Source organism: Etheostoma cragini, chromosome 5, assembly GCF_013103735.1.
Source record: "Etheostoma cragini isolate CJK2018 chromosome 5, CSU_Ecrag_1.0, whole genome shotgun sequence".
Classification (NCBI taxonomy): domain Eukaryota; kingdom Metazoa; phylum Chordata; class Actinopteri; order Perciformes; family Percidae; genus Etheostoma; species Etheostoma cragini.
Window position 1 is genome coordinate 5,912,207 of NC_048411.1, and position 23,748 is coordinate 5,935,954.

Genomic DNA, 23,748 nt, shown 5'->3' on the forward strand with positions numbered 1-23,748 from the left:
GACAGGCAGAAATAAATACCAGGGGTGAAAATAAATAGGGTAGAAATGCAAAGGAAGAATAAAACAGACCAAAAAATTGAACACACAGAAATAAATAGATTTAAAAAATAGCTAATTACTAAATAAAATTGAAGATTATAACGGACAATAAATAAATAAGGTAATTATTACAAATAACCTACATTTATTTGTTCATTGTATTTTTTGGGGCAATTAATTGTATGCCTATTTATTTATTGAGCATTTATTTATTTCTGTATTTATTCTTAAATATGGTAGACCTGGTCCTCCATAGTCTCCACCCTGACTACACCTCAATATCCTGCACATAAATACTAAAAACATGATTGTTGACAAAACACAGCCCTAGCGGAGGCCAACCCTCACCTGAAACAAGTTTGACTTACTGCCGAGAGCCAGGACACAGCTCTCGCTTGGGTCCTACAGAGATTGGATGGCCCTAACAAAGGATCCCCTCATCCCATTCTCCCGCAGAACCTCCCGCAGTATCTCTTTGCGAGAATGAAGATCTGATCCATTGTTCCACGACCAGGATGGAATCCGCATGGGTACTCTTCAACCCGAGGTTTGACTATCGGCCGAACCCTCCTTTCTAGCACCTTGGAGTAGACTTTACCAGGGAGGCAGAGAAGTGTGATACCCCTGTAATTGGAACCCAACCTCCCCCTTTCTGAAGAGGGGAACCATCACCCCGGTCTGCCACTCCCTAGGCACCATCCCAGACCTCCACGCAATGTTGAAGAAATGTGTCAACTAAGACAGCCCATCCACACCCAAGCTTTTAGCATTTCTGGACGGAAGTCATCAATCACTGGGGCTTTGCCACTGTGGAGTTGTTTAAGTACCTCAGCAACTTCCACCAGGGAAATTGACAACAATCTTCCATTATCCTCCAGCTCTGCCTCTACCAAAGGGTGTATTAGTTAGATTTAGGGGTTCCTCAAAGTGCTCCTTCCACAACCCTATTACCTCCTAAGTTGAGGTCAACAGCATCCCATCCTTACTGTACACAGCTTGGATGGTTCCCCGCTTCCCTCTCCTGGGGTGGCTAACGGTTTTCCAGTAGCACCTGGGTGCCAACCAAAAGTCCTTCTCCCACACTGACTGCTTTGCCTCTTTTATGTCAGAGGCTGCAGCACTTTGGGCCCTTCAGTACCTTGTAACTGCCTTTGGATTCCTCCGGGATAGCATATGCCAGAAAGACTCCTTCTTCAGTCGGACGGCTTTCCTAACTACCAGTTTCCACCAGGTTGTTTGTAGGTTAGCAATCCTTGAGGCACCTAAGACCTTAAGACCACAGCTCCCACCGCAGCTTCAGCAAAGGGACATTTAAACATTGTCCCCTCAGGTTCAATGACCGCAGCCTCTACAGGGATGCACGATATGCTCTGCCGAACGTGTGAGTTGAAAGTTTGTTGGACAGGGGCCTCCTCCAGACGTTTCCCAATTCACCCACACTTCTTGTTTGGGCTTACCAGGTCTGTCCAGAGTTTTCCCCAACCCCCTGACCCAACTCACCACCAGACGGTGATCAGTTGACAGCTCTGCCCCTCTCTTCACCCGAGTGTCCAAAACATACGGCCTCTGATCAGATTAAATGATTATAAACCAAGTACACTTATGAGCATCCCTATGTTCAAACATTGTGTTTGTTATAGACAATCCATGACTAGCACAGAAAACCAACAACAGAAAACCACTCTGGTTTAGATCAGGGAGGCCATTCCTCCCAATCACTCCTCTCCAAGTATCTCCTTCATTGCCCATGTGTACATTGAATTCCCCCAGCGGAACTATGGAATCCCCCCACTGGAGGACTCCATTCAAGGTCTCCAAGAAGGCAGAATGCTCCAAAATCTTGTTTGGTGAAGATGCACAAACAACAGTCAGAGTTTTCCCCCCCACCACCCGCAGGCGTAGGGAGGTGACCCTCTTGTCCACCGGGGTGAACTCCAACGCAGCTGCGCTCAGCCGGGGGCTTGTGAGTATCCCCACACCTGCCCAGCGCCTCAAACTCTGGTCAACTCCGGAGAAGAACCCCTATCCAGTAGTATGGTTCCAGAACCGAGACTGAGTGTAGAAGTAAGCCCCACCAGATCTAACTGGTAGCGCCTCCCGCATAGGTTCTGGCTCCTTTCCCCACAGCGAAGTGACCGTCCACTTCCCCAGAGCCAGCCTCTGCCTCCCAGGTCTGGTCCGTCGAGGCAACTGACCTTCACCGCCACACATGTGGCAGCTTACCTGACCCGAGCGGTTCCTCCCACAGGTGGTAGGCCCATGGGATGGAGAGAGGGGTGCCATGTAGCTTTTTCTGGCTGTGCCCAGCCGGGCTCCGTAGCAATCCCTGGCCAACCAGGCGCTCGCTGACAAGCCCTGGCTCCAGACATGGACCCCAGGGATCCTCCGGGCAGGGTAACTCCATCTCTACCTCGTTGGCTCATACCACATCGTCTGTACCAGTACCAGTACCAATACCGTGACTTCAAAACCGGTTCCTTTTTTCCGTTTTTTGATACCAATTGTATAAAAGAAATTACAACATCACACATTTTGGCACGAATCTTTTTTCTTTTCTTTTTTAGCTCCTGTGTAATGTGGAGTTTGCCCTGTCTGCCTCTGTGACGTGTCACAAACATCAGTAGATCTTGGTAGAAGCATGCAGTATGCTTATTGGCTCCGTGACTCTAAATATTGAAATTTGGTATTTGGTGAGGCATCTTGTAATTTAGAGGTAATTCATTTTTTGCCTAAAAAAAGTGTATGAATTGAATTCAGTACCCAGCCTTAGCCAAAGCATCCCTAGATTATTGCCTTAGCACCCAAGCAAGTAGCAACCATAGATTAAAATCAGCTGATGGCTGCTCAGGAAGTTCAAGTGTAATTTGTGTGTCATATTTATCAGGTTAGATTACCTATGCACTGCTAGTTTGTCATACAAAGGACATTGTTTTCCTGTTTTTAATTATGTTTGTGCTGAATTAAATACTATCTACTTCAGCATGTCAGTCATTTGAATGGGTTTTCATATAGGAACAACTGAGCAAAAACTACAAAACATCATCATTCATTTTATCAAACAATGATGTCACTGCCTCTAATAAGAAATTCTGCTTGCCAGATAGTATCTGGCTGCATAAATAAGTCTCAGGCTCTACTGCACTGTGAGGTCCAAGTATGTCTTTGTTCATTGTGAATTTGCATCAGATCAGGAATCACTTCAGATAAGTGCTTTAATTCGCATTCACCAACACATTGTTTAATACAGAAGCCACTCTCACCAGACACACACCAACAAACAAACACACACACACACACACACGTCTTCTTTGTTTTATTGTTACTTCTTTCTTATCATCTGAAGTTTGATTTAATTACTTTTTTCAATACCACAACATTTACAGTATATATACAGCATATGTACAATATATATATATATATGTGTGTATTACATATATACATGAATATATATATATATTCCATCAAGTTTGTTTGTCTCCCCCCCTCACTTCACCAGGGTGTGATGGAGAGTTTCCTGGGTACAGCTCTAGCTGGCTCAGTCTTCTGTCTCTTCAGCGGTCAGCCCCTCATCATCCTCAGCTCCACTGGACCCATCCTCATCTTCGAGAAGCTCCTGTTTGAATTCAGCAAGTGAGCTTCTTTAGAGCCAAACAATAGATTCGGAAATAATGAGTACTGTAGACGCCCTCTTTAATGTTATTTAGAAGATTATTTGATAATCTCATCAGATAGAAAAGCACAACACAGACGGTTATCAAAGTCCATACACATTTTTTTTCTAGCTTTTATTCCCTTTAGGCTTCAATTTAAATTAATCTTTTTTTGAATTGTCTGGCTACTAGAGGATTCTGATCTTTTATTTAAAGACAATTTAAAGAATAATCTTTGACATGTACAGATAACAAATACACATTTCTACCAGCAATTATTAAGTCAAGTGTGACAAAACTCTTATATATGCTGCTAACTAAGTGACTGTATAATGTCATATTTAATTTAATTTCAAAATACTAACCCAATGAGCATTTTAATAGGCCAACGGTCAAACTAGTAAGAATTAGTTACTGCATTTGTTATATCTTTTTACCAAGGTAATATATGCCGCAGAAGAGCAGCATTGGATGTGTTTGTTTGGGTGTATTCATAAATTCCATACATCGGTGTATCACCATGCTTCTCTTACTCCTCACTTCCAAAAGAAACAACGGCATAGATTACATGGAGCTGCGTCTGTGGATCGGCATGCACTCCTGCCTGCAGTGTTTCCTCCTGGTAGCTACAGATGCCAGTTACATCATTAAATACATGACACGCTTCACTGAGGAGGGCTTCTCCAGCCTCATCTCCTTCATCTTCATCTCTGATGCCATCAAGAAGATGGTGGGCTCCTTCAAGTATTACCCCATCAACACTGACTTTAAGCCCGATTACGTCACCACTTACAAGTGTGAATGCCTGGCTCCAAACCTGAGTGAGTCCAACCCTTGACTCAGGGATGTGCAGGGGGGGTTATCTGTGACTACGAGTGGCTGTTTTTGGGCTCAGCAGCCTGATGACACAGGCAGATTGTAGAGACTAAAACCACCTGTATTCAGTTTATCAAACCATTATTGTAAAGAACATTGATCTTATTTGCCAAAGTAACAATGTAGAGCTTGGACTGAGAAGAGTCCAGTTGTCATTAATGAAGGGTGGCAACCTTATTTTTCCAAATCAAATTCTGCTGATAATTAGGGACTAATTACATATACACTGCCATTTTCCAGAACATACCATAAGTTAATGAAATCAGTTCCTGACATCAGTTTCAGCTCATTTCACTATGCTTCAATATCAACTTGCAGAGACATTTGAACTTCATCACAGTGAGCACAGACAAAACTGTCCCTATTGGTGAACGCTTCTACATCTGATAAGCAGAATGGCAAGCGTTTAATGCAAAAAATTACAAAATCTCAAACATCTTTTTCATGATCACCTAGGGCTGCACGATTATGGCCAAAATGATAATCCCGATTATTTTGATCAATATTTGTATCACAATTATTCTCACTATTATTTGTTGATTTTAACCAAAACAAGCTATTTATAACTGCTTTCACATCCATATTATGCTAAATTCTTCTTATGTTGAAGTTGTAGACAAACAGCTGCAACACATGTTAATGAAAATTAGCTATCTGAAATAAATAGCGTATGATATACTTTTTTTAAATGCATCTCTGAGAAAGCGCCTTTACTTGTTTTCAACAATAACTGATTAAAAGAGCTAGGGAGAGAGGGGGAGTGTCATGGAGTACTCACAGAGAGACGGCTGATCATCATGAATGGGTTCAGCACATGTCAAATGGCGGATGCACACGTCACATGCATGAAATGTCTGTATCGTTAACTGCTCTGCGTTTTTATGAACTATGATATTCTGGCCATGGGTCACGTCTCTGGCCCAGGTCCAGCAGCTCCGTCTCACACGCCATTACTCTACAAACTGAAGTTAGTTGCATTCAATAACTTCTTCTGTGTTTTCTGCTGTGGCGGCCGCGATAGCAGTTACCCGCGGAAACATTGGTACAAATACAGGTTTGCCCCTCATACTTAACAATATACAGCTGTGTTAATAACAATTAAAACTAGAGACAAATGTCAGAAGTGTGTTGCCGGGCGCGGAGAGTAAGAGGAGAGAGAGTAGAGGAGAGATCCAACACAGGTACGGCTTTACAGACGAAATGGGTCACGTAACGCAAAATTAAACCACATCAATATAAACAACATTGCAGCGGATGCGAGGACATTAGCACCGGTGCGTACTAGAGGAGCTAACAGCTAACAGAAGCTAACTAGCACCGACTAGCACTGGTCACTGCTGTTGTCTGAAAAACAACACAGACAGGACAAAATGTTGCATTTACTGGTGAACTAGTAAACCTTGAGGCCGACGTATAACCGATTGCATCTGTTGAATTTTCCTCATGTTACTCTGTCCTCTGTGATTGTCTCTATCTAGAAACTAAGCTGCCCGGTGCAGGGAACAACTTTGACTGGCTCATGAGCAGGGAGGAGTTTACGGAGCGGTAGATTGGCTTTGCAAAAAAACTCAGCGTTCTATGAAATGACGCTTTAAAAAAAAAATTGCTCAATCACGCAAATTTGATCATGGGGAAGTCAAAATCGTGATTAAAATTTGATTAATTAACATACTGTCAGAGGATCCCTAAAGAAATTTCATAAAACCTGGGACCCGCTCCTTTCTTCTGCCAACTATCTATCCTGAGCCAATGGTAGTTGCCATTTAAGTAGTAGTTATTTATTTATTTTTTTACTTTTATTTAACTTTTATTTAACTTTTTATTTTTATTTTATTATTAGTATTTTTTTTTTCTTTTTCTTTTCCTTCTTGAGGGAGGGAGATGGGTGGGCAAGTTAGACAAATGGGAGATACATGTTCAGTATCTGGTTAAAGGTTGACGGAGGGAGGGAAATGGGTGGCAATGTATGTGCTTCTGTTCTGTTTAAAAAAAGCAAAAAAAAAAAAAAGTCAAACCTGCTACCCTTTGTTATTCCGAATACAGCCTGTGATAATTTATGAGGTTTTGAGCAATAAACATACTTTAAAAAAAATGTGATTAATTGTGCAGCCCTATGATCACCCATGTTCGTTCATCGCTCGTCCTGTGGTTGTGATGCCATCATGATGTAGCTTTTCAATACATTGTTTCTCAGCAGCTAATGTTGTAGCTTGGGATGTTGTTATTGAGCTAGAAAAATGATTCCTGCTCGCAACCCTAGTGTTGCATAACAAGGTAACTTTGATAAGCCCATATCTCAAATAGTTGTGTCTTACAACCATTTTAGGCAACCAATATGTAAGGTTAAGTTGTGTCAGATTAACAAAAAAGGTGTAGTTAGTTGTTTCTAATTGAGTTTTTGCTTTTATCTATGGTAACTGTATATAAAAGATAAGTTGTGTATTGTATATATCACTGCCAGATTTTTTTTAACCAGTACAATATCTCAAGTACATCAAATATCTGTAACCTGTGTCAGTTGGGCTGTTACTATCTAAGATGATTACCAGCTTCCACTATTCTTCTGAAAATCATTGAGACATCTTAGTTCCTTCACTAACCTGTTAACTATTTTTAAAATGAACAGTGATTTACAGTTGACATTGATTTCTGTAACTGATTTGTCTCTTGTTTGTTTTCGCCATGCACACACAACTTGGCTGCTGTTTCTTGCAAGTGAGTACCTCTTTGTTTGTCTGCTAAGGCCTCGGAGTGCTCTCTACAATGTCCAACTGCTGTGTTCTCATCATGTTCACCCCCCTCTTATTTTTCTGTCTCATTCCCCCCCCCCCGTCTCTGCCCTTCTCTCTACCATTCATAAACAGTGACTGCAATGATCTTCAATGATTTAGTTCCAATGCCAGATAACAGCTCTAGTGTCTCTGGGGTAAGTGGTTGTTTTCGTTCCATTTTTTATTTTTTTTTGTGTATTTTATGCATTGTATTTCAAGCTAAATGTTTTATGAAAGGGTCAGAAACATTTCGTCAAATGAACTACAGGGGTTGTTTTAAAGCCCAATTGACAGAATTGATAGAAAACAACAAAATGTTTTGTTTACAGCCAACCCAGGTATGAACGCCGTTCTCGCTTGTCTCTCCTCTTCCTCTCCTTTGTTTCTATCTATCCCATCATCATGTCTGACTCTGGATTATAACTTCACATCTGTGATGCCACTCTGTCTCTGTTTACATTTTCCTCTATTACCCCTTTCCCACTGGCCAAAAAGTTGCAATGGGCATTCTCTCCTGGGACAAATTATTCTGCAGCAGGCACGGGTATTTATCAGATCCAGCTCTGATTGGCAGAGATGGAAACATAGAAACAAGAGTAGCGTATCTCTCTTGGATAATAGCAGAGCCAGTGCTTAGTGTGTGTTTGTGTGGCGGTGTCTGGGGAGTGTGTGACGGTTCGGGTGAAAGCGTAATGGTAAATGCAGAGCGATCGGCCTGAGCCGAAGGAGAGTTTACGTTTATTAGCAAAGATACTAAGTGAATGTACGGGAGAGTTTGCAGTTTTGTGCACTGTGTTGGAAAGCTGTAGCAGGAAAGGTTAACCCTTTCTGCCGCGTTTATAATATCAAACAGATATGCACACATGTCTTTTGGCATTGGGAAAGTAGACTATGGGCTGTTTTTAACAGGTTTACCCTTAAAAATGCTCATAGATCAAAATGTTGTTGGGAAAAGGGTACAGTATATGTATCAAAATATTTCACTCTTCTTCATCCTCTCCTGTCTCCCCAACACTGGCACCCACCATCCCAGTTAAATGTCACAGGCCTAGACTGGAGCCAGCTGAGCAAAAAGGAGTGTCTGAAGTACGGAGGCTCCCTAGTGGGAAAGTCCTGCAAGTTCGTCCCTGATCTGGCCCTCATGTCTTTCATCCTCTTCTTCGGCACCTATTCCATGACTGTAACCCTCAAGAAGTTCAAGTTCAGCCGCTACTTCCCCACTAAGGTGACAAAACTATCCGTCAATCTATCTGTATATCTTTGAGGGATAATTGGAATCCAGTTAAATGCAAAGGTTCCCCAAAGAACCTTTGTGTCAACAAACAAAAGCTATGCCTACATTTAGCGTTTCTCTCCAAAACTAATTGGGGCTAATGCGATAACCATTCTGTATCCTTATCCTAAGCCAAAATAATCAGACTTCTCTGTGGCCGTATTCAAGTTTTTTCCTAAATCCCTCTTGAGTGTTCCAAGCTGGACTCACTAAACTCTTGATGACACAAACTTGTAGTATGTTGCTCATTTCAAGCCACCTGTTCATGAGGACTTCGTCATTAATGCCCCAAATCGCTTTATTAAGGTGTCTGTTCTGCTCCATTTTGAAGGCAAGTTTAATTTAAAAAATGTTTCCAAATAGTAAAAAAGAAACCTCAGAGGTTCAAGCCCTGCTGTCAGAACTCAGCAGACAAAAACATAACCCATCTAGCAGTGTCAGTAGTGATATAAAGGGACCTGAAAATATGAGAAAATATTACTCCAGCTGCCAATGACATGCCATTAGAGCTGTGCTGTACTGTACTGTCAGAAATAAAGACTAAATGATTTAATATGAAGTTAGTTGCTAGAAACTGTTTTGCTGAAGCATAGCAGTCCATAGATAGGAGGTCAAGGAAATAATTGGAATAAAGAGAATATTAGGTAATATTAAAAATCAAAAATCGAATTCTTATACTGGACCAAGTACAGTGGCTGTGTTTTAGAGAGAGGCAGGGGAAGACAAGGTGTAAGGCAACAAAAATAGTTAATTACATTTTAGTCTTGTCTTTTTTACCATTGGCTGTGTCACAGGTGATACCCAATCAGCAGAGACCTGTCTGTATACTCGTGGTTTACGGGGGTTCAACGCACCCCCGTTTCAGTTCTAAAAACCTGCTGCATTTTGTTGGGTTGCATGTAGCCCTGAGCTCCGAGGCTGCAGCTGCACATAGTTTTTTTTTGGCTTTGTTTTTTTTTAAACTTAATTGTGTTTGCTTGGATCGCTTAGATACAGTGCATAAATATTGACTATGTCACATTCAGGGGTCAGCCGTAGTTTATTCCCACAAAAGTCTGTTGAATGATAGTACACAGTGGCCTTCTCCATGTTTACTTCCGTACATTAGCGTGCCGCGGGTGACTTCTTTGTTATTGTTCCACAAAGCCGGACACATGGATTTACAGACAGACAAACTAAACAGGAGCATTTTTCTAAAAACATATCTAAACAGCCCCTCTAGCTGCCAAAAACTTTGCAGGGTACCTTAAAGTTAATTTAAATGCAGACAGTGAACACATAATGAGTACTGATGTACCAGGCGTACACAATAATGAAAACAACAGTGCAACATGTGCCAACATTTTGAAGTATGTTTCCAAAAGGGTTTTTATGGGTTTTTAAATTACTTTTAACTTTTCAGATGGAGATACTATGTATACAAAATGTGTACCAAGCTCATTTTTAGACTTTACACTAGTCATGTGACACTTTTTCTGACAGATGGCCCACTGAGCGTCCCTTTCCTAAATGAATGTACTTTTAAGCAGCACAGTGACCTGTTTTGGATTGTAGAGCCATTTTGGTACAATACCCTCAGGCCCTACATGGCACTGCTGTTGACATCCGTTCTGTGTCTGATATATAACAGGAAGTGAATAGTCAAAAAGACAAACAAATATGTTCCCATCTTTTTTCAGACACAATGATGATACTTTGACTGGATTGAAGCCAGTACCGGCTCAGCTTTTTTAATTGTATCAGATCTTGTCTCCGATTTCAGTTTTGCAAATAAATGTTTTTTTTTTTCTCATTTATGTTTCCCTTTGTCTGTGGCACCAGTTGAGGAAACTCATCAGTGACTTCTCTATCTTCATGTCCATCATGACGTTTGTGGGACTTGATATGTTGATGGGACTCAAAACTCCCAAATTAATTGTCCCGACAGAATTTAAGGTACAGCAAGTTCTTTTTTCAAACCCTTTTCAAATTAAGATTAAATTAGTTTTTCTAAAATAATAAGATAAACAAATTTTGACATTGCTATCTAAAGGTTAACAAACAAACGCTTTCCCAGGCTGGATGACACACTGTAAAGGAATAGCTTTACATTAGGGAGATACACTTTTTTGCTCTCTTTCCTGAGAATTGGATGAGAATATTAATACCACTCTTATGTATGTCCATTAAATATAAAGGTTAAGCCAGGAAACACTTAGCTTGTTTTAGGATTACACTTGAACACAGAAAACAGGCAGAAAAATCTTTCCAGGTTCATTCGAAAGGTACAAAATAAAAAATGTAACCTTTACTTAGAACCCTGTAGTTTTAACAGGGACTATTACCGCACAATTGTTTGGTTAGGGAGCAGTAACTTCCCATCTTCTCATCTAGTTTTCTGCAAGAAAGTAATAAAGTGTCTGTCCCAAAATGTTACAATTGTGTTATAGATACAGATTTCTGTCTAAAATGTTCAAGTACTTCAATGGAATCGGACTGCTCGGTTGTGGAAATAAAATGTCCTCTCATCTCCCACTAGCCAACTCGGCCGGATCGTGGCTGGCTGGTGATGCCATTTGGTAAGAACCCGTGGTGGATTTACCTGGCCAGCGCTGTCCCTGCCCTCCTCGTCACTATCCTCATTTTCATGGACCAGCAGATCAGTGCCGTCATTGTTAACCGCAAGGAGAATAAACTCAAGGTAGGGCCAATGGTGATGGAAGTATTCAGATCCTTTACTTAAGTAAAATAACTAATATTACACTGCAAAAACATTCTGTTACAACAAAAGTCCTGCAATGAAAAATCAACTTAAATAAAAGTATCTAAGTATCATTAGGAACATGTACTTAAAAGTAAAAATACTCAATGCAGAAAAATCCACACATTTTAGAAACTGGAAACGATCCAAACAGTTCTGTCAATTAACGTTAAATTAAGTGTAAGAGTTTAATCAGATACTTATTCCAGCTGGACTTGTAGGCCTCTAAATTGTTGGGTAGTTTAATTCATAATAAAACATCGTATTTTACAAAATGCATGTGTTTTGTGTGCAAAAAATAATGTGTAAATTAGCTAGTAACTAAAGCTGTGAATTAATGAAGTGGAGTAAAAAGTAGGCCTACAATATTTCTCTCTAAATTGTAACAAAGTAGAAGTATAAAGTGGTATAAAAAGAACAGTCTTAAGTAAAGTACAAGTATCTCAAATTTGTACTAAGGTACAGTGCTTGTGTAAATGTACATATGTACGGTATATCTATTGATGTTGCCACTTCTGATATATTTCACTTCTGTTTGGTTGAATCTTTTTATCAATAAATGTATCTCTGAAGGAAAAAAAACATTGCTGCCAGAGTAACATTCAAACAACACATCTAAACAAATGTCCCTGGCAGAAAGGCTGTGGCTACCACCTGGATCTGTTCTGGGTGGGCGTCCTGATGGCCGCCTGCTCCTTCATGGGCCTGCCCTGGTACGTCGCTGCCACCGTCATCTCCATTGCCCACATCGACTCTCTGAAGATGGAGAGTGAGTCAAGCGCTCCAGGAGAGCAGCCTCAGTTCCTCGGGGTCAGGTGGGTTAATAACAAGATACAAAAGACAGAAATACAAAGAAAACTTAACCATAATCCATTCAGGCTACCACTGGCAATATTACACTATAAGAGGCCCACTTAGCTAAGTCCTTTGTAGTTGAAATAGAGAGAAGCCTTGTGAAATTGACTTGACAGTTTCTTGTGTATATTTCAACAATGTCCAAAATACAGAGAACAAAGAATGACAGGCATTTTGGTGTTTGCCCTCACCGGAGTCTCCATCTTCCTCGCTCCAGTACTTAAGGTATGAAGTGTATGGTGGATAATTCAAGTGTTTGTTTTGTATCTTTTGTCAGGCATAAACAATTCGCGGCTTTATTCTGTGTGATGTTTTCTGTGGTTGTAATAGAGAACAAAGCCATCTAAATTCAGGTCACTCACTTATGCTTAAAAATGACAGAATTACAGTAAGACCGGAAAATATAGTTTTTGAACAAATTAGTTTACTTACTAGTGGTCAAGTTGAACTCATACTGGGGTCCTGTCAAATGCATTCTGACCAAACTACCATAACTGTATTATGGTTCATTAAACTGCACAACCCCAACAAGAGACTATGAGATTATAAAATAATCATATAAAAAGATAGGCTAAAATATATAAATAAAGGAACAAATATTTATTTGTTATGCTCAAGCTAACTGGCTTAATTTAGTAGCATTTGTTGAGGTTGCTAGCTTAATAGGGACATGGGATTGGCAAATTGGCACTGAGAAGTGACATCATGAAATTAAAATCAACATGAAATGAGTGTCATTAGGAAAATGCCAATATGACATGAAACTGACTTGAAAAATAACATTTTGAAGTAAAACTATTATTGAATGAATGAATTCTATGAAAAATGCACTGTTGCACATGAATGCTTCACAATGCATTGGTTCATTTATATATGCTAAACAATTTATTCAGTGGATGATTTTTGTCCGTATTGTTTATTTATTTGATATTGAGCACATTAGGACTCCATACTGTGTCAGCTAAGAACTTAAACGTTATAATGTTGCCTACTCTGAACTGTGACTGTAATAACATGTTTTCTGGCCTTCCTGCTGGTTGTAGTTCATCCCCATGCCCGTGCTGTATGGTGTCTTCCTCTACATGGGCGTGGCTTCCCTCAGTGGAATCCAGGTATGCCGTGTGCCAGCGTTTGATGTTGTTTGTCATGATAAATTGAGTTATTGTGGCTGGACATCTCACTTATTGCATTACTGACAGCAGGCGGGAAGCGGTTTACTTGAAGCTGCCAAGTAAACAAAGGCATAATCCATAGTGTCTTTACAGATAGAAGAGACAACAGAATCACATGGGAAATGGAATGGAAAATTTGCTTTAAGCTCCCAAGTTTTGTAAAAGTGCATATTACTTGGAAGGCAGAAACAAGAGATGTTGAATCCTGGGATAAATACATAAACTGTACCTGTGGGTGGCTGTACTGAATGTGTCAGTGTCTGCTTCGAAAGGCCAGGTGTGTACTTATAATAACCAAAATCTAGAATAATATCTTTGCAGATGCATTAAGATTCACTCATCTCGTATGAGTGAGTCTGAAAACCTTTCCTCCAACTCACTGCACAGGCAAGCTGAGCTGCGACGCATACTTATCCCCCTAAAACTTTGGGAATTATCATTCATAGACACCTTCATGTTAGTAACGTGTGCTGTATAGACATTTTGCTTTTCTCTTCCATTTGCCCCTTTGTCTCATTGTCCTCCACAGTTCTGGGACCGGATTAAGTTGTACATGATGCCGTCCAAGCACCAGCCGGACTACGCCTACCTCCGTCATGTTCCTCTGAGGAAGGTACACCTGTTCACACTGGTCCAGATTGCATGTCTGGCTGTGCTCTGGACCCTCAAATCCACCTTCTTGGCTATCATCTTCCCCGTTATGGTATGTGATGAAATGCTCACAATTGCAAAATCACAGCTTTTGATGAAGCCTGTGTTGTTGTGGTGGAAGAGAGGCAGTTGTTTTGCTTTTGTTTTGTTTTAAAATGCATCCTTTAAGATCAGATCATTTTATTTAATTTGGTTGCAAAACCCGTGAAATCAATGTTTTATCCAAGCATCCAGGATGCTTTGAAGATGCTCCAGAGGTGGGCCGACAGTGCTGTTGTTGAAACAATGCATTTCCAGTCCATGCATAGAAACAACAGAAACTGAAATAATCTTTGCTGTACAGATACAACTAGCATTTTCAATCCATATAAAAATTTTCGGATGTCAGTGAATGTAAAGAAACATCACAGAGGTTTAGTGTAAATTTGAAAGAGTGTAAATGTTGAGAGGGACAGTGATCTAATTTTACTGTGTGTATCCGTGCTACGTGTTAATGTCATTTACAAATGCCATCAACTTAAATCATGTTCAGACCATGACTCGGATGTGAGATGAATGGTAATAGGAGGTAAAATGAGGCTTGTGTATGTGTGGATCTCTGTGTTGAACCCTTCAGATTCTGGGTCTGATGGTTGTCCGAAAGATGCTAGACATGGTCTTCTCCCAGCACGACCTGGCCTGGATGGACGACCTCCTTCCAGAGAAAGAGAAGAAGAAGGTTGACGATAAAAAGAAGGGGAAGGAGAAGGAAAAAGACAAGGAGAGGGAGAAGGAGAAAGAGAAGAAGAAGCCCAAGCCAGAAGACAGCGATGAGGAGGTGAGAAACTCAGGCTTCTTCTGCCCCCTGCAGGAATAATGTATTATGGCACAAGATTTCTGATGATCTGGGTCTCTATTGTGGGCTTGTGCTTGCTTGCAGGACAAGTGGCGCACCTACTCCAACCACTCCCCCAGCCTAGATTCAGATTTGGATCGCAGGTACTGTGTCCTCAAACTGCACATCCCCTACAAAGATCTCGTCCATCCTGATGTTGCACAGTCTGAGTGGGGAGCGTACTGCAAGTCTGCTGACACACACAACGCTCTTTAACACACACAAACACACACACACACACACACACACACACACACAAACACATCCTCTATTACAGTGGTTCTCAAAGTAGGGTCCGGGGACCAAGAGGGTTTCAGTGGATCCACAGCAAAACAGGTTCAATTGTATTCACTATAATTCCATTCATAACTAATATAATGACAGAATGTATGACAATTTTGGTCATTAGTTTGATACACTTTCTTTGATAAAACATCTAAAACCAAAAATCCTATTAGATGGGGGACCCTGTCTAATTTGTGTCAGTTTTTGGGTCCTTCATGTAAAGAAAGGTTTGTGAACCACTTCTCTATTACACAGACATAGACAGATACCTAGTCAACCAACTCATGTGGATTAGAATATTATGTGAATGTATAATATGTATAGATATTTAGCATCTGGGCTCTGACGAAATAAATCCCCACAAAGACACAGCATAGAGGGAGTGGAGCTCAGCAATTACAACTTCCCCTTTGGAGGTCTGTAGACTCAGAGCCTACAGGTGGATGCTGTTGTTGAGGTGAGGATTATAAAAATGCCACAGCAAACAAGTGACAGCATAGTTTTAAAGTGAGCAGTGTGGCAGCAGGCATGGCAGCAAAAGACTGAGCACAGCACCCATGGCTTAAAGCTACATTGTGTAAGAATTGTTTCCATCTAGCGGTGATATTGTATATGACAACCTACTGAATTTCACTGTCTAGCCTCCCCCATTCCGAGCGTTTTCTAACTCCTACGGTGGCCGAACCCGAAATTAGCAACAACTTCGTCCGTGAGTGTCTCCACCAGTGTAACAATAGTTTTACGTCATTTGGTACCATTTCTTTGCTAACATCAGCTATCAAGTTTCCATAAATATGCAAGCTAAAGTTAGTAAAGTACCAGTGCTGTCGTTATTCTGTAGATTGTACGAGATTAATAGTGTTTTTCTTGGCTTCTTTATATACCTGTACATTAAAAGTAATTTTTACCTGGGGTGCCCAAACTTTCGAGCCCTTCTGTACCAGAAGACTTACAACTTTCAGACACGTTGCCACACATCACAACTACGTCGTCAAGCTCAGTTGGAGGCTGCGCAGTAACGGCTAGCTATCACCGAAAAAGTGCTTCTATTTTCTTTCACTGGTCTCCGTCCAGAACAATGGAATCTGTTGGTCCATTTCTTTAACTGTCAATGAGTGTCTACCCCAGTTAATGCAAGCGTAAATGTCCAATTCCAAGCCAATAGGAATACTCAATATTCATAACAAATTATAAAAAAGAAAAGTTTGTGAAGGGAAAAACAGATTTTGATAATTAACAGCTACAACGATTACACAATGTGGCTTTAAGTACACCACCATGCAGTTTGAAGAGTATGCCATGTGAGTGTAGCAGCAGCAGCCTCGAAATTACTCCCAGTCTTCACTTTAATTTGCCCAGGTTTAAGATATCTGCCTCTTTATGCCCACCCTGCAAAACAATGGAGGTGACAACAACAACAAAAATTGTTAAAAAAGAGTAGCAGTTTGCTCCAGTAACACCGGCCCTCCCTGATATACTATATACATAAAACACATTTCCTACTAACTAAATCACAATGTGACTATTTCTTTTATAGATAGAAGTTCTTAAACTCAAACTACCAATGCAAGTAAGTTGTAATACGTCTTTTGTAATTTGGATGAACTGACTCTATAAAATATGTCTATATACACAGCTTCAAATAGATAAATGATCACAACAAACCCAAATACCAAAAGAGACACAGTAGCATGAAAGTAGTCTACATAAGCCCCAATTTTGTTGTATTGCATTATATTATGGTGCTTTTCCCTATAAATATATATAGTGTTGTGAACTGTGTTGTTTAACTTCCTAATTCATTATAGGTTTTATTACACGGCCTTTAACTAATGAGTGCCCTCTATAACTTTGTCATTCCTTCCATTGTTCATTTTCCGATGTTCATAATTAATGGAAATGATTCACATGGTCACTTTTGTGGGTGGATATGTGCATCCATCCAATTACTGACAGATTATTACACGTTACATTGTCCTCATAGTCCAGTTTTCCCTCATTTTCATGTCTGAGCTCAGTCTCCTCTCCATGCACTTTAAGGCAATGCAGATCATTGTGATGTTATGAATTATATAATCCTGCTGCTACTCTTCTTGTATCATGTGCTTAATATCTAACAGTATGTGCACTGCACTGCCGTTTGTACACCCAAATCAGCATATTGTAATTCTTTATTGATTAATTGATTGATTCATGAAAGCTTGTGACTTTGAGGTGAAGGGAGATGACCTGATATGCATGCTGTATAGTTTGTGTCTCAAAAGCAATTATCAGGTTTATTTGTTTAGATTAATATGGAAATTATATATTCAATATGGAATTCAAATAGATTAATAAAAATACTGTGTGGTATATGAAGTCTGTTGCAAATCTAGTACATGTAGAGGATTTATTGTAGGCCAATTTGTGTCCAACTGTAAAATCCATCCACCCATCCATCCACATGCAACAAGCATCAATGTTTTGGTTGTTTCTTTTTCCTCCATGTGCTGAATCATTTTAGCTAGTCCGTCTTTGATGCTCACACCTGCATGGAAAATTTAGCCTGACCCTAGCTTTTTGCTCTCTGAACTACCCGCATCTGGAGCTAAAGCACTTTCAATGAAATGTTTGTATTGAAAATGCAGCTGATGCTAGGCTATTTCTGGTAACCACAATACTTATTTTTACTCTGTTTTTTTTTTGACTCTGTTTTTTTTCTTTGTGGGAGATTCCGAATTTCAAACATCATGTCTGCATTGCTTTGAAAGAGGCATGGTTTGGAATTGACTGTGTAACTGGTTTTTGATTAATATTAATTCTGTTTGGCAAGATGTTGCGAGAGATAGATTTAGATGTCAAAACTTTGCTATAATGTGATTTTCTTTCATGCCTTTTCACCTGCCTATAATGCAATCTATCACCAAATCTTACAAACCCATCTGTTAATACAGCTATTTAAAATGATAAGGCCTCCAAATAAGGTTATGCATTCAGTTATTTGTTGAACAAATAATTTTTCATGTATTGACTTAAACAGTGCCAAAGGCATAAGGTTGATTACAGATTTGCACAAATACACATAATCCAATCCAAATTTATTAATAAAGCACATTTAAAAAGAGCTGTACAATCAAAGATAACAAAAAAACAGTAAACACAAAAAGACCAGTTTAAAAGACAATTTTAATGTGTTAAAAGCCTCTTAGCAAACAAGTATTTTAAGAAAGGATTTAAATTACACATAGGTGTCTGTTAGCAGTTAGCTCACTCGTTAGCCGCGAGCTGGAGCGACGTGAGCCCGGAGCAGCCGCTAGACTAACCTAGTGATCCGTGCAGGACTTCACTGTGAGCTGTTTAGAGACGATGTGGCCGGTAGGTAATGTTAACTGGTCCCTATGTACAAACAACGTCATATCATAAACAATAGGTAACCCAGCAATGGCAATTATGAGCTTGTCCTCAGAATTAATGTTTTGGTAGGAACGAAGGTTTACATTGTATGTTTCTCCGGAATCAGCCAGCACAAAGTACGTCTATATTCTGATTGGTTGCTGGCGTTAGCTATTGCTTGCCGCTTCCATTGAAAATGAATGACTTCCGGTAACTTTAGAAGCTAAGTGGGGGTGTGTACGCTTAGTAAACAGTCCTGGTTATGTGGCATTTGGTTTAAAAGCCTTTATCTGTGATTATTGAATGTAGAAAGTGCTGCTATACTCTATTAGTGCCCAATGCTAACTATAGTAGCTAGCTACATGCTAAGTGTGGTAAACGTTGTCATCTTGGCTGCCAATTTGTTAAATTCTTCCCAATTTCAGGTTGCATTCCCGCTAAAACATGTCCGATTGGGTAGTGTTTAGTTCAGAAGCCTTTATCTGCGGTTTTTGACGGCTGCTTTTGTCCCACTATAATCTAAAGTTAGCCTATTGCCAAATATCAAGAAGCTGCATGCTAATGCAGAGTAGCTGTTATCTTAGCGGCCAATGGTGGTTATTTTTACCCCATTTCAGGGTCATTAATTCTGTGACATGTCCGGTTGTGTAGTATTTGGATTAAAATACATTATTTTAGATATTTCATGGTACTAAGCCCTGCTGTAATGTTATACTGTTGCAGTATTTCCAATTTTAGCCATAGACTGCTTTTTTTGTGATCACATTTTTTCATTGTTTATTATCTTACAGAAGAAACAGCCACAGACAATTACAAACAAGGACGAAAAAATTAATTAATTTAAAAAAAAGATAAAAACTAAAGCAGAGAGGAAAGACGAGAGGGAGGAAGACAAAAAAACACACGCAGAAACAGACCCACACAAACACACACAAAAACAGACACACACACACACTCAGACAGACAAAAGAGAGGGACCAAACACCTGAGAGTTAGAGGTCCGGCCTGTAGCACAAGGCTACAGACCGGCCCTCATAGATTCAGCAATGTTCTGCAGAGTGTCTAGAGTCTTTCCCGGCACACCATGCATGCCGTGGAGAGTCACGCTATATAAATACAGCACATTTAAATACAGCACATTTACATACATGCCACATCCAAATAGGAAAGGATCCACACGCGCATACACAGGTTGTGAGGCGGTTTCCAACGGGTTGCAAACATTTTCTACGCAGCTATAAGTCCAGCAACAGCACGTTTCTCAGTCCCAGAGAGCTGAAAGGCTGACAGGTCAGTCAGATTCATGACATGGACAGTAACAGGCACTGTAACATTAAACAAGGCAGAAATTTTGGATGAAATATAGCTCCAGAACTGACCAAAAGGGGAAGACTCCCAGATCGAGTAAAGAAAGCACAAAGTGTACAAAGGGATGATGATTATTCTCATGGGTTATGAATGAAATTGTAGTTAATCTGCTGATGGTCTGGATTGTGTAATACTTCTGGAATGCTAGACCACACATCACGCCAGTCGATAGCAAGGCCTGGGCAATCATTGCCCAGATCCTCTCAATAGGAAGGGCAGAGCGGCCAGATATCACCAAGAACTGATAAAGCCTGGATACAATACTACAGGTCTTTGGCTCCATAGTAAATAACTTACGGATAGGATGGATGAGCAAAAAAGAGGAGACTGAATGCATTTTGTAAATCAACGATGGGTAACAAGCCAACCTCATCAAAAATGTGTTTTAGATGATGAACTCCCCTTTGTTTCCATTGTGGGGCTGTTATCGGTCTCCCTCCGATCAAGGATGTTGTGTTTATCAAAAATGGGGTAAAGTGTGCCAGTTACAAGGTACACGGCAGTATGTTTCAGCTAATCTCCAAGATAAGATAAGAGATAATGGGGCGTAGTTAACACTGTTTGTTAGATTGGCAAAAAGAATGTCATGGAGTGACCAAGGCTCTGTCATTTCACTTTCTGAGGTACACCAACAAACAGACAAATCTGGATTGAACCAGGTGAGGAGGGGTCTTCAGACAAAAGGACCAGAAATTATGTTTAAAGTTGGGGATTGAGAGGCCACCATCCTCTTTCCTTCTCTGTAGAGCAGACACCTTGAGTCGCGACAGCTTGCCTTTCCAGATAAATTTACATATTGCTGATTGTAATTTACTCCAGTAGCCAGCAGGAGAGGACAGAGGCAGCATAGAGCTCACAAAATTGACCCTAGATAAACCATTCATTTTAACCACTGAGATACGGCTTAAATTGACTATGGAAATGAATAGAAATGGACCACCTGTTGTTTCCAAATGTGGCTTCACTATATTAAACACCTCCCTCTTGGGGTAATAGTATGTAAAGGGCTTGTTCATGGTATAAATCCTTTCCCAGGCTTTGACTATCCCCGTCACCAGTCCTAGTCTTACCCATGAGGCATTGTGGCCACAGACAACCACTACAGCGGCTTATTTCACTCAAGTGTTTGGCTAGGGTCAAGATGCCACATGGCTGAGCTCATCCACCCTCCCCGGCATCTCCCCCTCAGCCCCTCAGTGTTTTTGGCTGTGGGTGTGTATGGTAACTGGAGCTTGCCCTTCCTCAGCATCACCCTCCACCTGAAGATCTCGTGCCCATCGTCTCCGGCCATGCCCATGGGACGAGGGATGGCCTGCCCCGTGCCCCAGGTCAAGATCGAGATGGAGTCGGACTACGACTCGGACATCGACCACCACCACCCTCGAGACATGAGCAGCGAGACCACGTTATAAAGCTGAGACTCAACGTCTTGTTGACAGAACAAAACTCCATGCAGCCAGTGCTGACCGGCGGATGGTATAAGGTGGCACAGACGGCTGTGAGCACACTGACACCCTAACAGTCTGGTTGAAATGGGACTGATCCAATCAATGCAGTTGGGGAGGTTTAAGTTTTAACTTCATCTGCTTTTTATATTGGTGCAGTCCTGACAAAGTCTGCATTGATGAAATACAAATGTATACAATGTTTACTTGTTTGATGTACAGTTGTATTCAGAATACTAGCAGTGTGTTTAAAAAAGTGAATAATGCTGAAAATCCTTAGAATAGATTTTAATTCCACAATATCAATGCATTGGGAACACTGCACATTCAATTCCAAATTAAAACATTACCAAAATTGATCAAGTTTGTGTTCTACCTTTACAGAAAGTGAAGAAAAAGGAATATTAGGCTGTTCAAAAATAGCAGTATTTTCATTTTTTTTTAACAAACTCAAACATTTACTGTATCAACTGAGAAATGTCTCAAGGGTTTGCTTTACTTTACTTTGAATCACTGCACTAATATTTAGTTGCATAACAATTATTTCTGAGAGCTGCTTCACATCTGTGTAGCATGGAGTCGACCAACTTCTGGGACCTGTGAACAGGTATTCCAGCCCAGGACGATTGAACTACATTCCACATTTCCTCTGCATCACTGGATTTTCTGCTATTATTTTGAACACAACTGTAAATGGCCATAATAACAGAGAAAATATTTATGTATGTGATGAATAGGATTATATATTTGATGTGAAAATATTTATCTTTATACTAACTTATCACAAGCTATAGATTGATATTGTACTATTGATGTTGTTACTCCAAATCCAAACTAATCTTGAAATCAGTACAATATCAATACTTGTACAGTAATTTTACATCCGCCTGTGTGTACAGACTTTGATTTTTAGCCGGGAAAAGAGAAAACTAACACTATTTTAGTAACAGAACTATTAAGCATGAGGTTGTAAAGTCTACTTTCTTCTACTATATTAGCCTTTGCATATTTGTGTTTGGTGTTTGTTTGAATATGCGGTAGTGTGCCTCTAATCCCAGAGAACCCTCTCTGCTTTTACCTGTTTCCCTCCACTTTAACACTCAATATTGGCACATTAACCTGGAACAAAAAGAAACAACCAAAAAGTCTTGATGTTGCTGAAAAGGAATTCATTGTGCAAGATGTATCATGCAGGTTTTATATTTGTGTTTTTACTTGCAAAGTCTGTATCACAACATAATTAACTTTCATCACAAAACTTCATGCATATGACAATAACAAGAAATTGAAAGATATAATTTATGTAATTAAAACACCATTACACCTCTGCGTGTGGTTTGTCTTGTGTGGAACACAGTGGCTTGGCGGCGTCCAAAGTTAAATACACATCATCACAAATGTCTGTTCACTTCCATTCTTCTTGATCCAGATTGCTGATCTACCACATTTCCCAAATACAGTTAACTTAAAGGTCCTATCACATGGTGTTCTTTGTTTTGTATATAGACCTTAGTTGTCCCTTAATACCATATCTGAAGTCTCTTTAAAATAGGCCTTAGTGGACCCCTAATACTGTATCTGAAGTCTCTTTCATATAGACCTTAGTGGTCCCCTAATACCATATCTGAAATCTCTTTTATATAGACCTTAGTGCTTCCCTAATACTGTATCTGAAGTCTCTTTGATATAGACCTCAGTAGTCCCCTAATACTGTATTTAAAGTATTTTTTATATAGACCTTAGTGGTCCCCTAATACTGCATCTTAAGTCTCTTCCAAAATTCAGCCTTGGTGCAGAATTACAGCCACTAGAGCCACAATGAGCTTTCCTTAATATGTGCCATTTCTGAGTCTGTTGCTTTTCGGGGGGGGGGGCCCCGATAGTGAGGGACCTAAGCCCAAAAGCACCCAGCTAGTCACATCTGCTCACCTATACCCTCCCCAATAGTAAGGGGCCTAGGCCCCAAAGCACCCAGCTGGTCACATCTGCTCACCAATACCCTCCCCGATAGTGAGGGGCCTGGGCAGCCAAAGGTTCATCTCCCATAACCAAACCCTGGGATGAACTCTGGTAGCCATGCGCGAACAGCCAGACAACTATTACAGACAATACAGTACACCAACACAACTGATTCAGTGGTTACATGTTTCGTTTAATTTGACCCACTATTTCACCTTTCTATTAAATGTTTTCAGTGTGGTTTCTCTTTTTATTTCACTTGGTGAAAAAATGTGTCCGTATCACTGAACAACATGACTGACCTAAAGTAGTTTTACGCCCGTCTGCTATGCAGCTGCCACCCACTGCTCCCCCAGTGGCCACTCTGCTTGTATTTGTTTTTGTCACAAAAGGACAGAGTGCGGCTGGAGCTAGATTA

At 40.3% G+C, this 23,748-nt stretch overlaps 1 protein-coding gene and 1 long non-coding RNA gene across 2 annotated transcripts in view; one reads left to right on the forward strand and one right to left on the reverse strand.

Annotated features, from left to right (window-relative positions):
- The window catches only part of LOC117944676, a 21,794-nt gene extending 21,285 nt beyond the window's left edge, over positions 1–509 (reverse strand). Inside the window, exon 1 of the long non-coding RNA XR_004656631.1 lies at positions 499–509. This is a non-coding gene — a long non-coding RNA (uncharacterized LOC117944676). The remainder of the gene's footprint in view (positions 1–498) is intronic.
- slc4a5a (solute carrier family 4 member 5a) overlaps positions 1–21,719 on the forward strand; it is a 47,719-nt gene extending 26,000 nt beyond the window's left edge. Inside the window, exons 14-27 of the mRNA XM_034871699.1 lie at positions 3,536–3,669; positions 4,239–4,510; positions 7,457–7,491; positions 8,370–8,561; positions 10,431–10,544; positions 11,128–11,289; positions 11,986–12,164; positions 12,357–12,429; positions 13,248–13,316; positions 13,906–14,079; positions 14,644–14,844; positions 14,947–15,005; positions 21,173–21,352; positions 21,383–21,719. Coding sequence (XP_034727590.1) covers positions 3,536–3,669; positions 4,239–4,510; positions 7,457–7,491; positions 8,370–8,561; positions 10,431–10,544; positions 11,128–11,289; positions 11,986–12,164; positions 12,357–12,429; positions 13,248–13,316; positions 13,906–14,079; positions 14,644–14,844; positions 14,947–15,005; positions 21,173–21,338 — 1,830 coding nt within the window. The 3' untranslated portion in view covers positions 21,339–21,352; positions 21,383–21,719. The remainder of the gene's footprint in view (positions 1–3,535; positions 3,670–4,238; positions 4,511–7,456; positions 7,492–8,369; positions 8,562–10,430; positions 10,545–11,127; positions 11,290–11,985; positions 12,165–12,356; positions 12,430–13,247; positions 13,317–13,905; positions 14,080–14,643; positions 14,845–14,946; positions 15,006–21,172; positions 21,353–21,382) is intronic.
- The last annotated feature ends 2,029 nt before the right edge of the window (positions 21,720–23,748 follow it).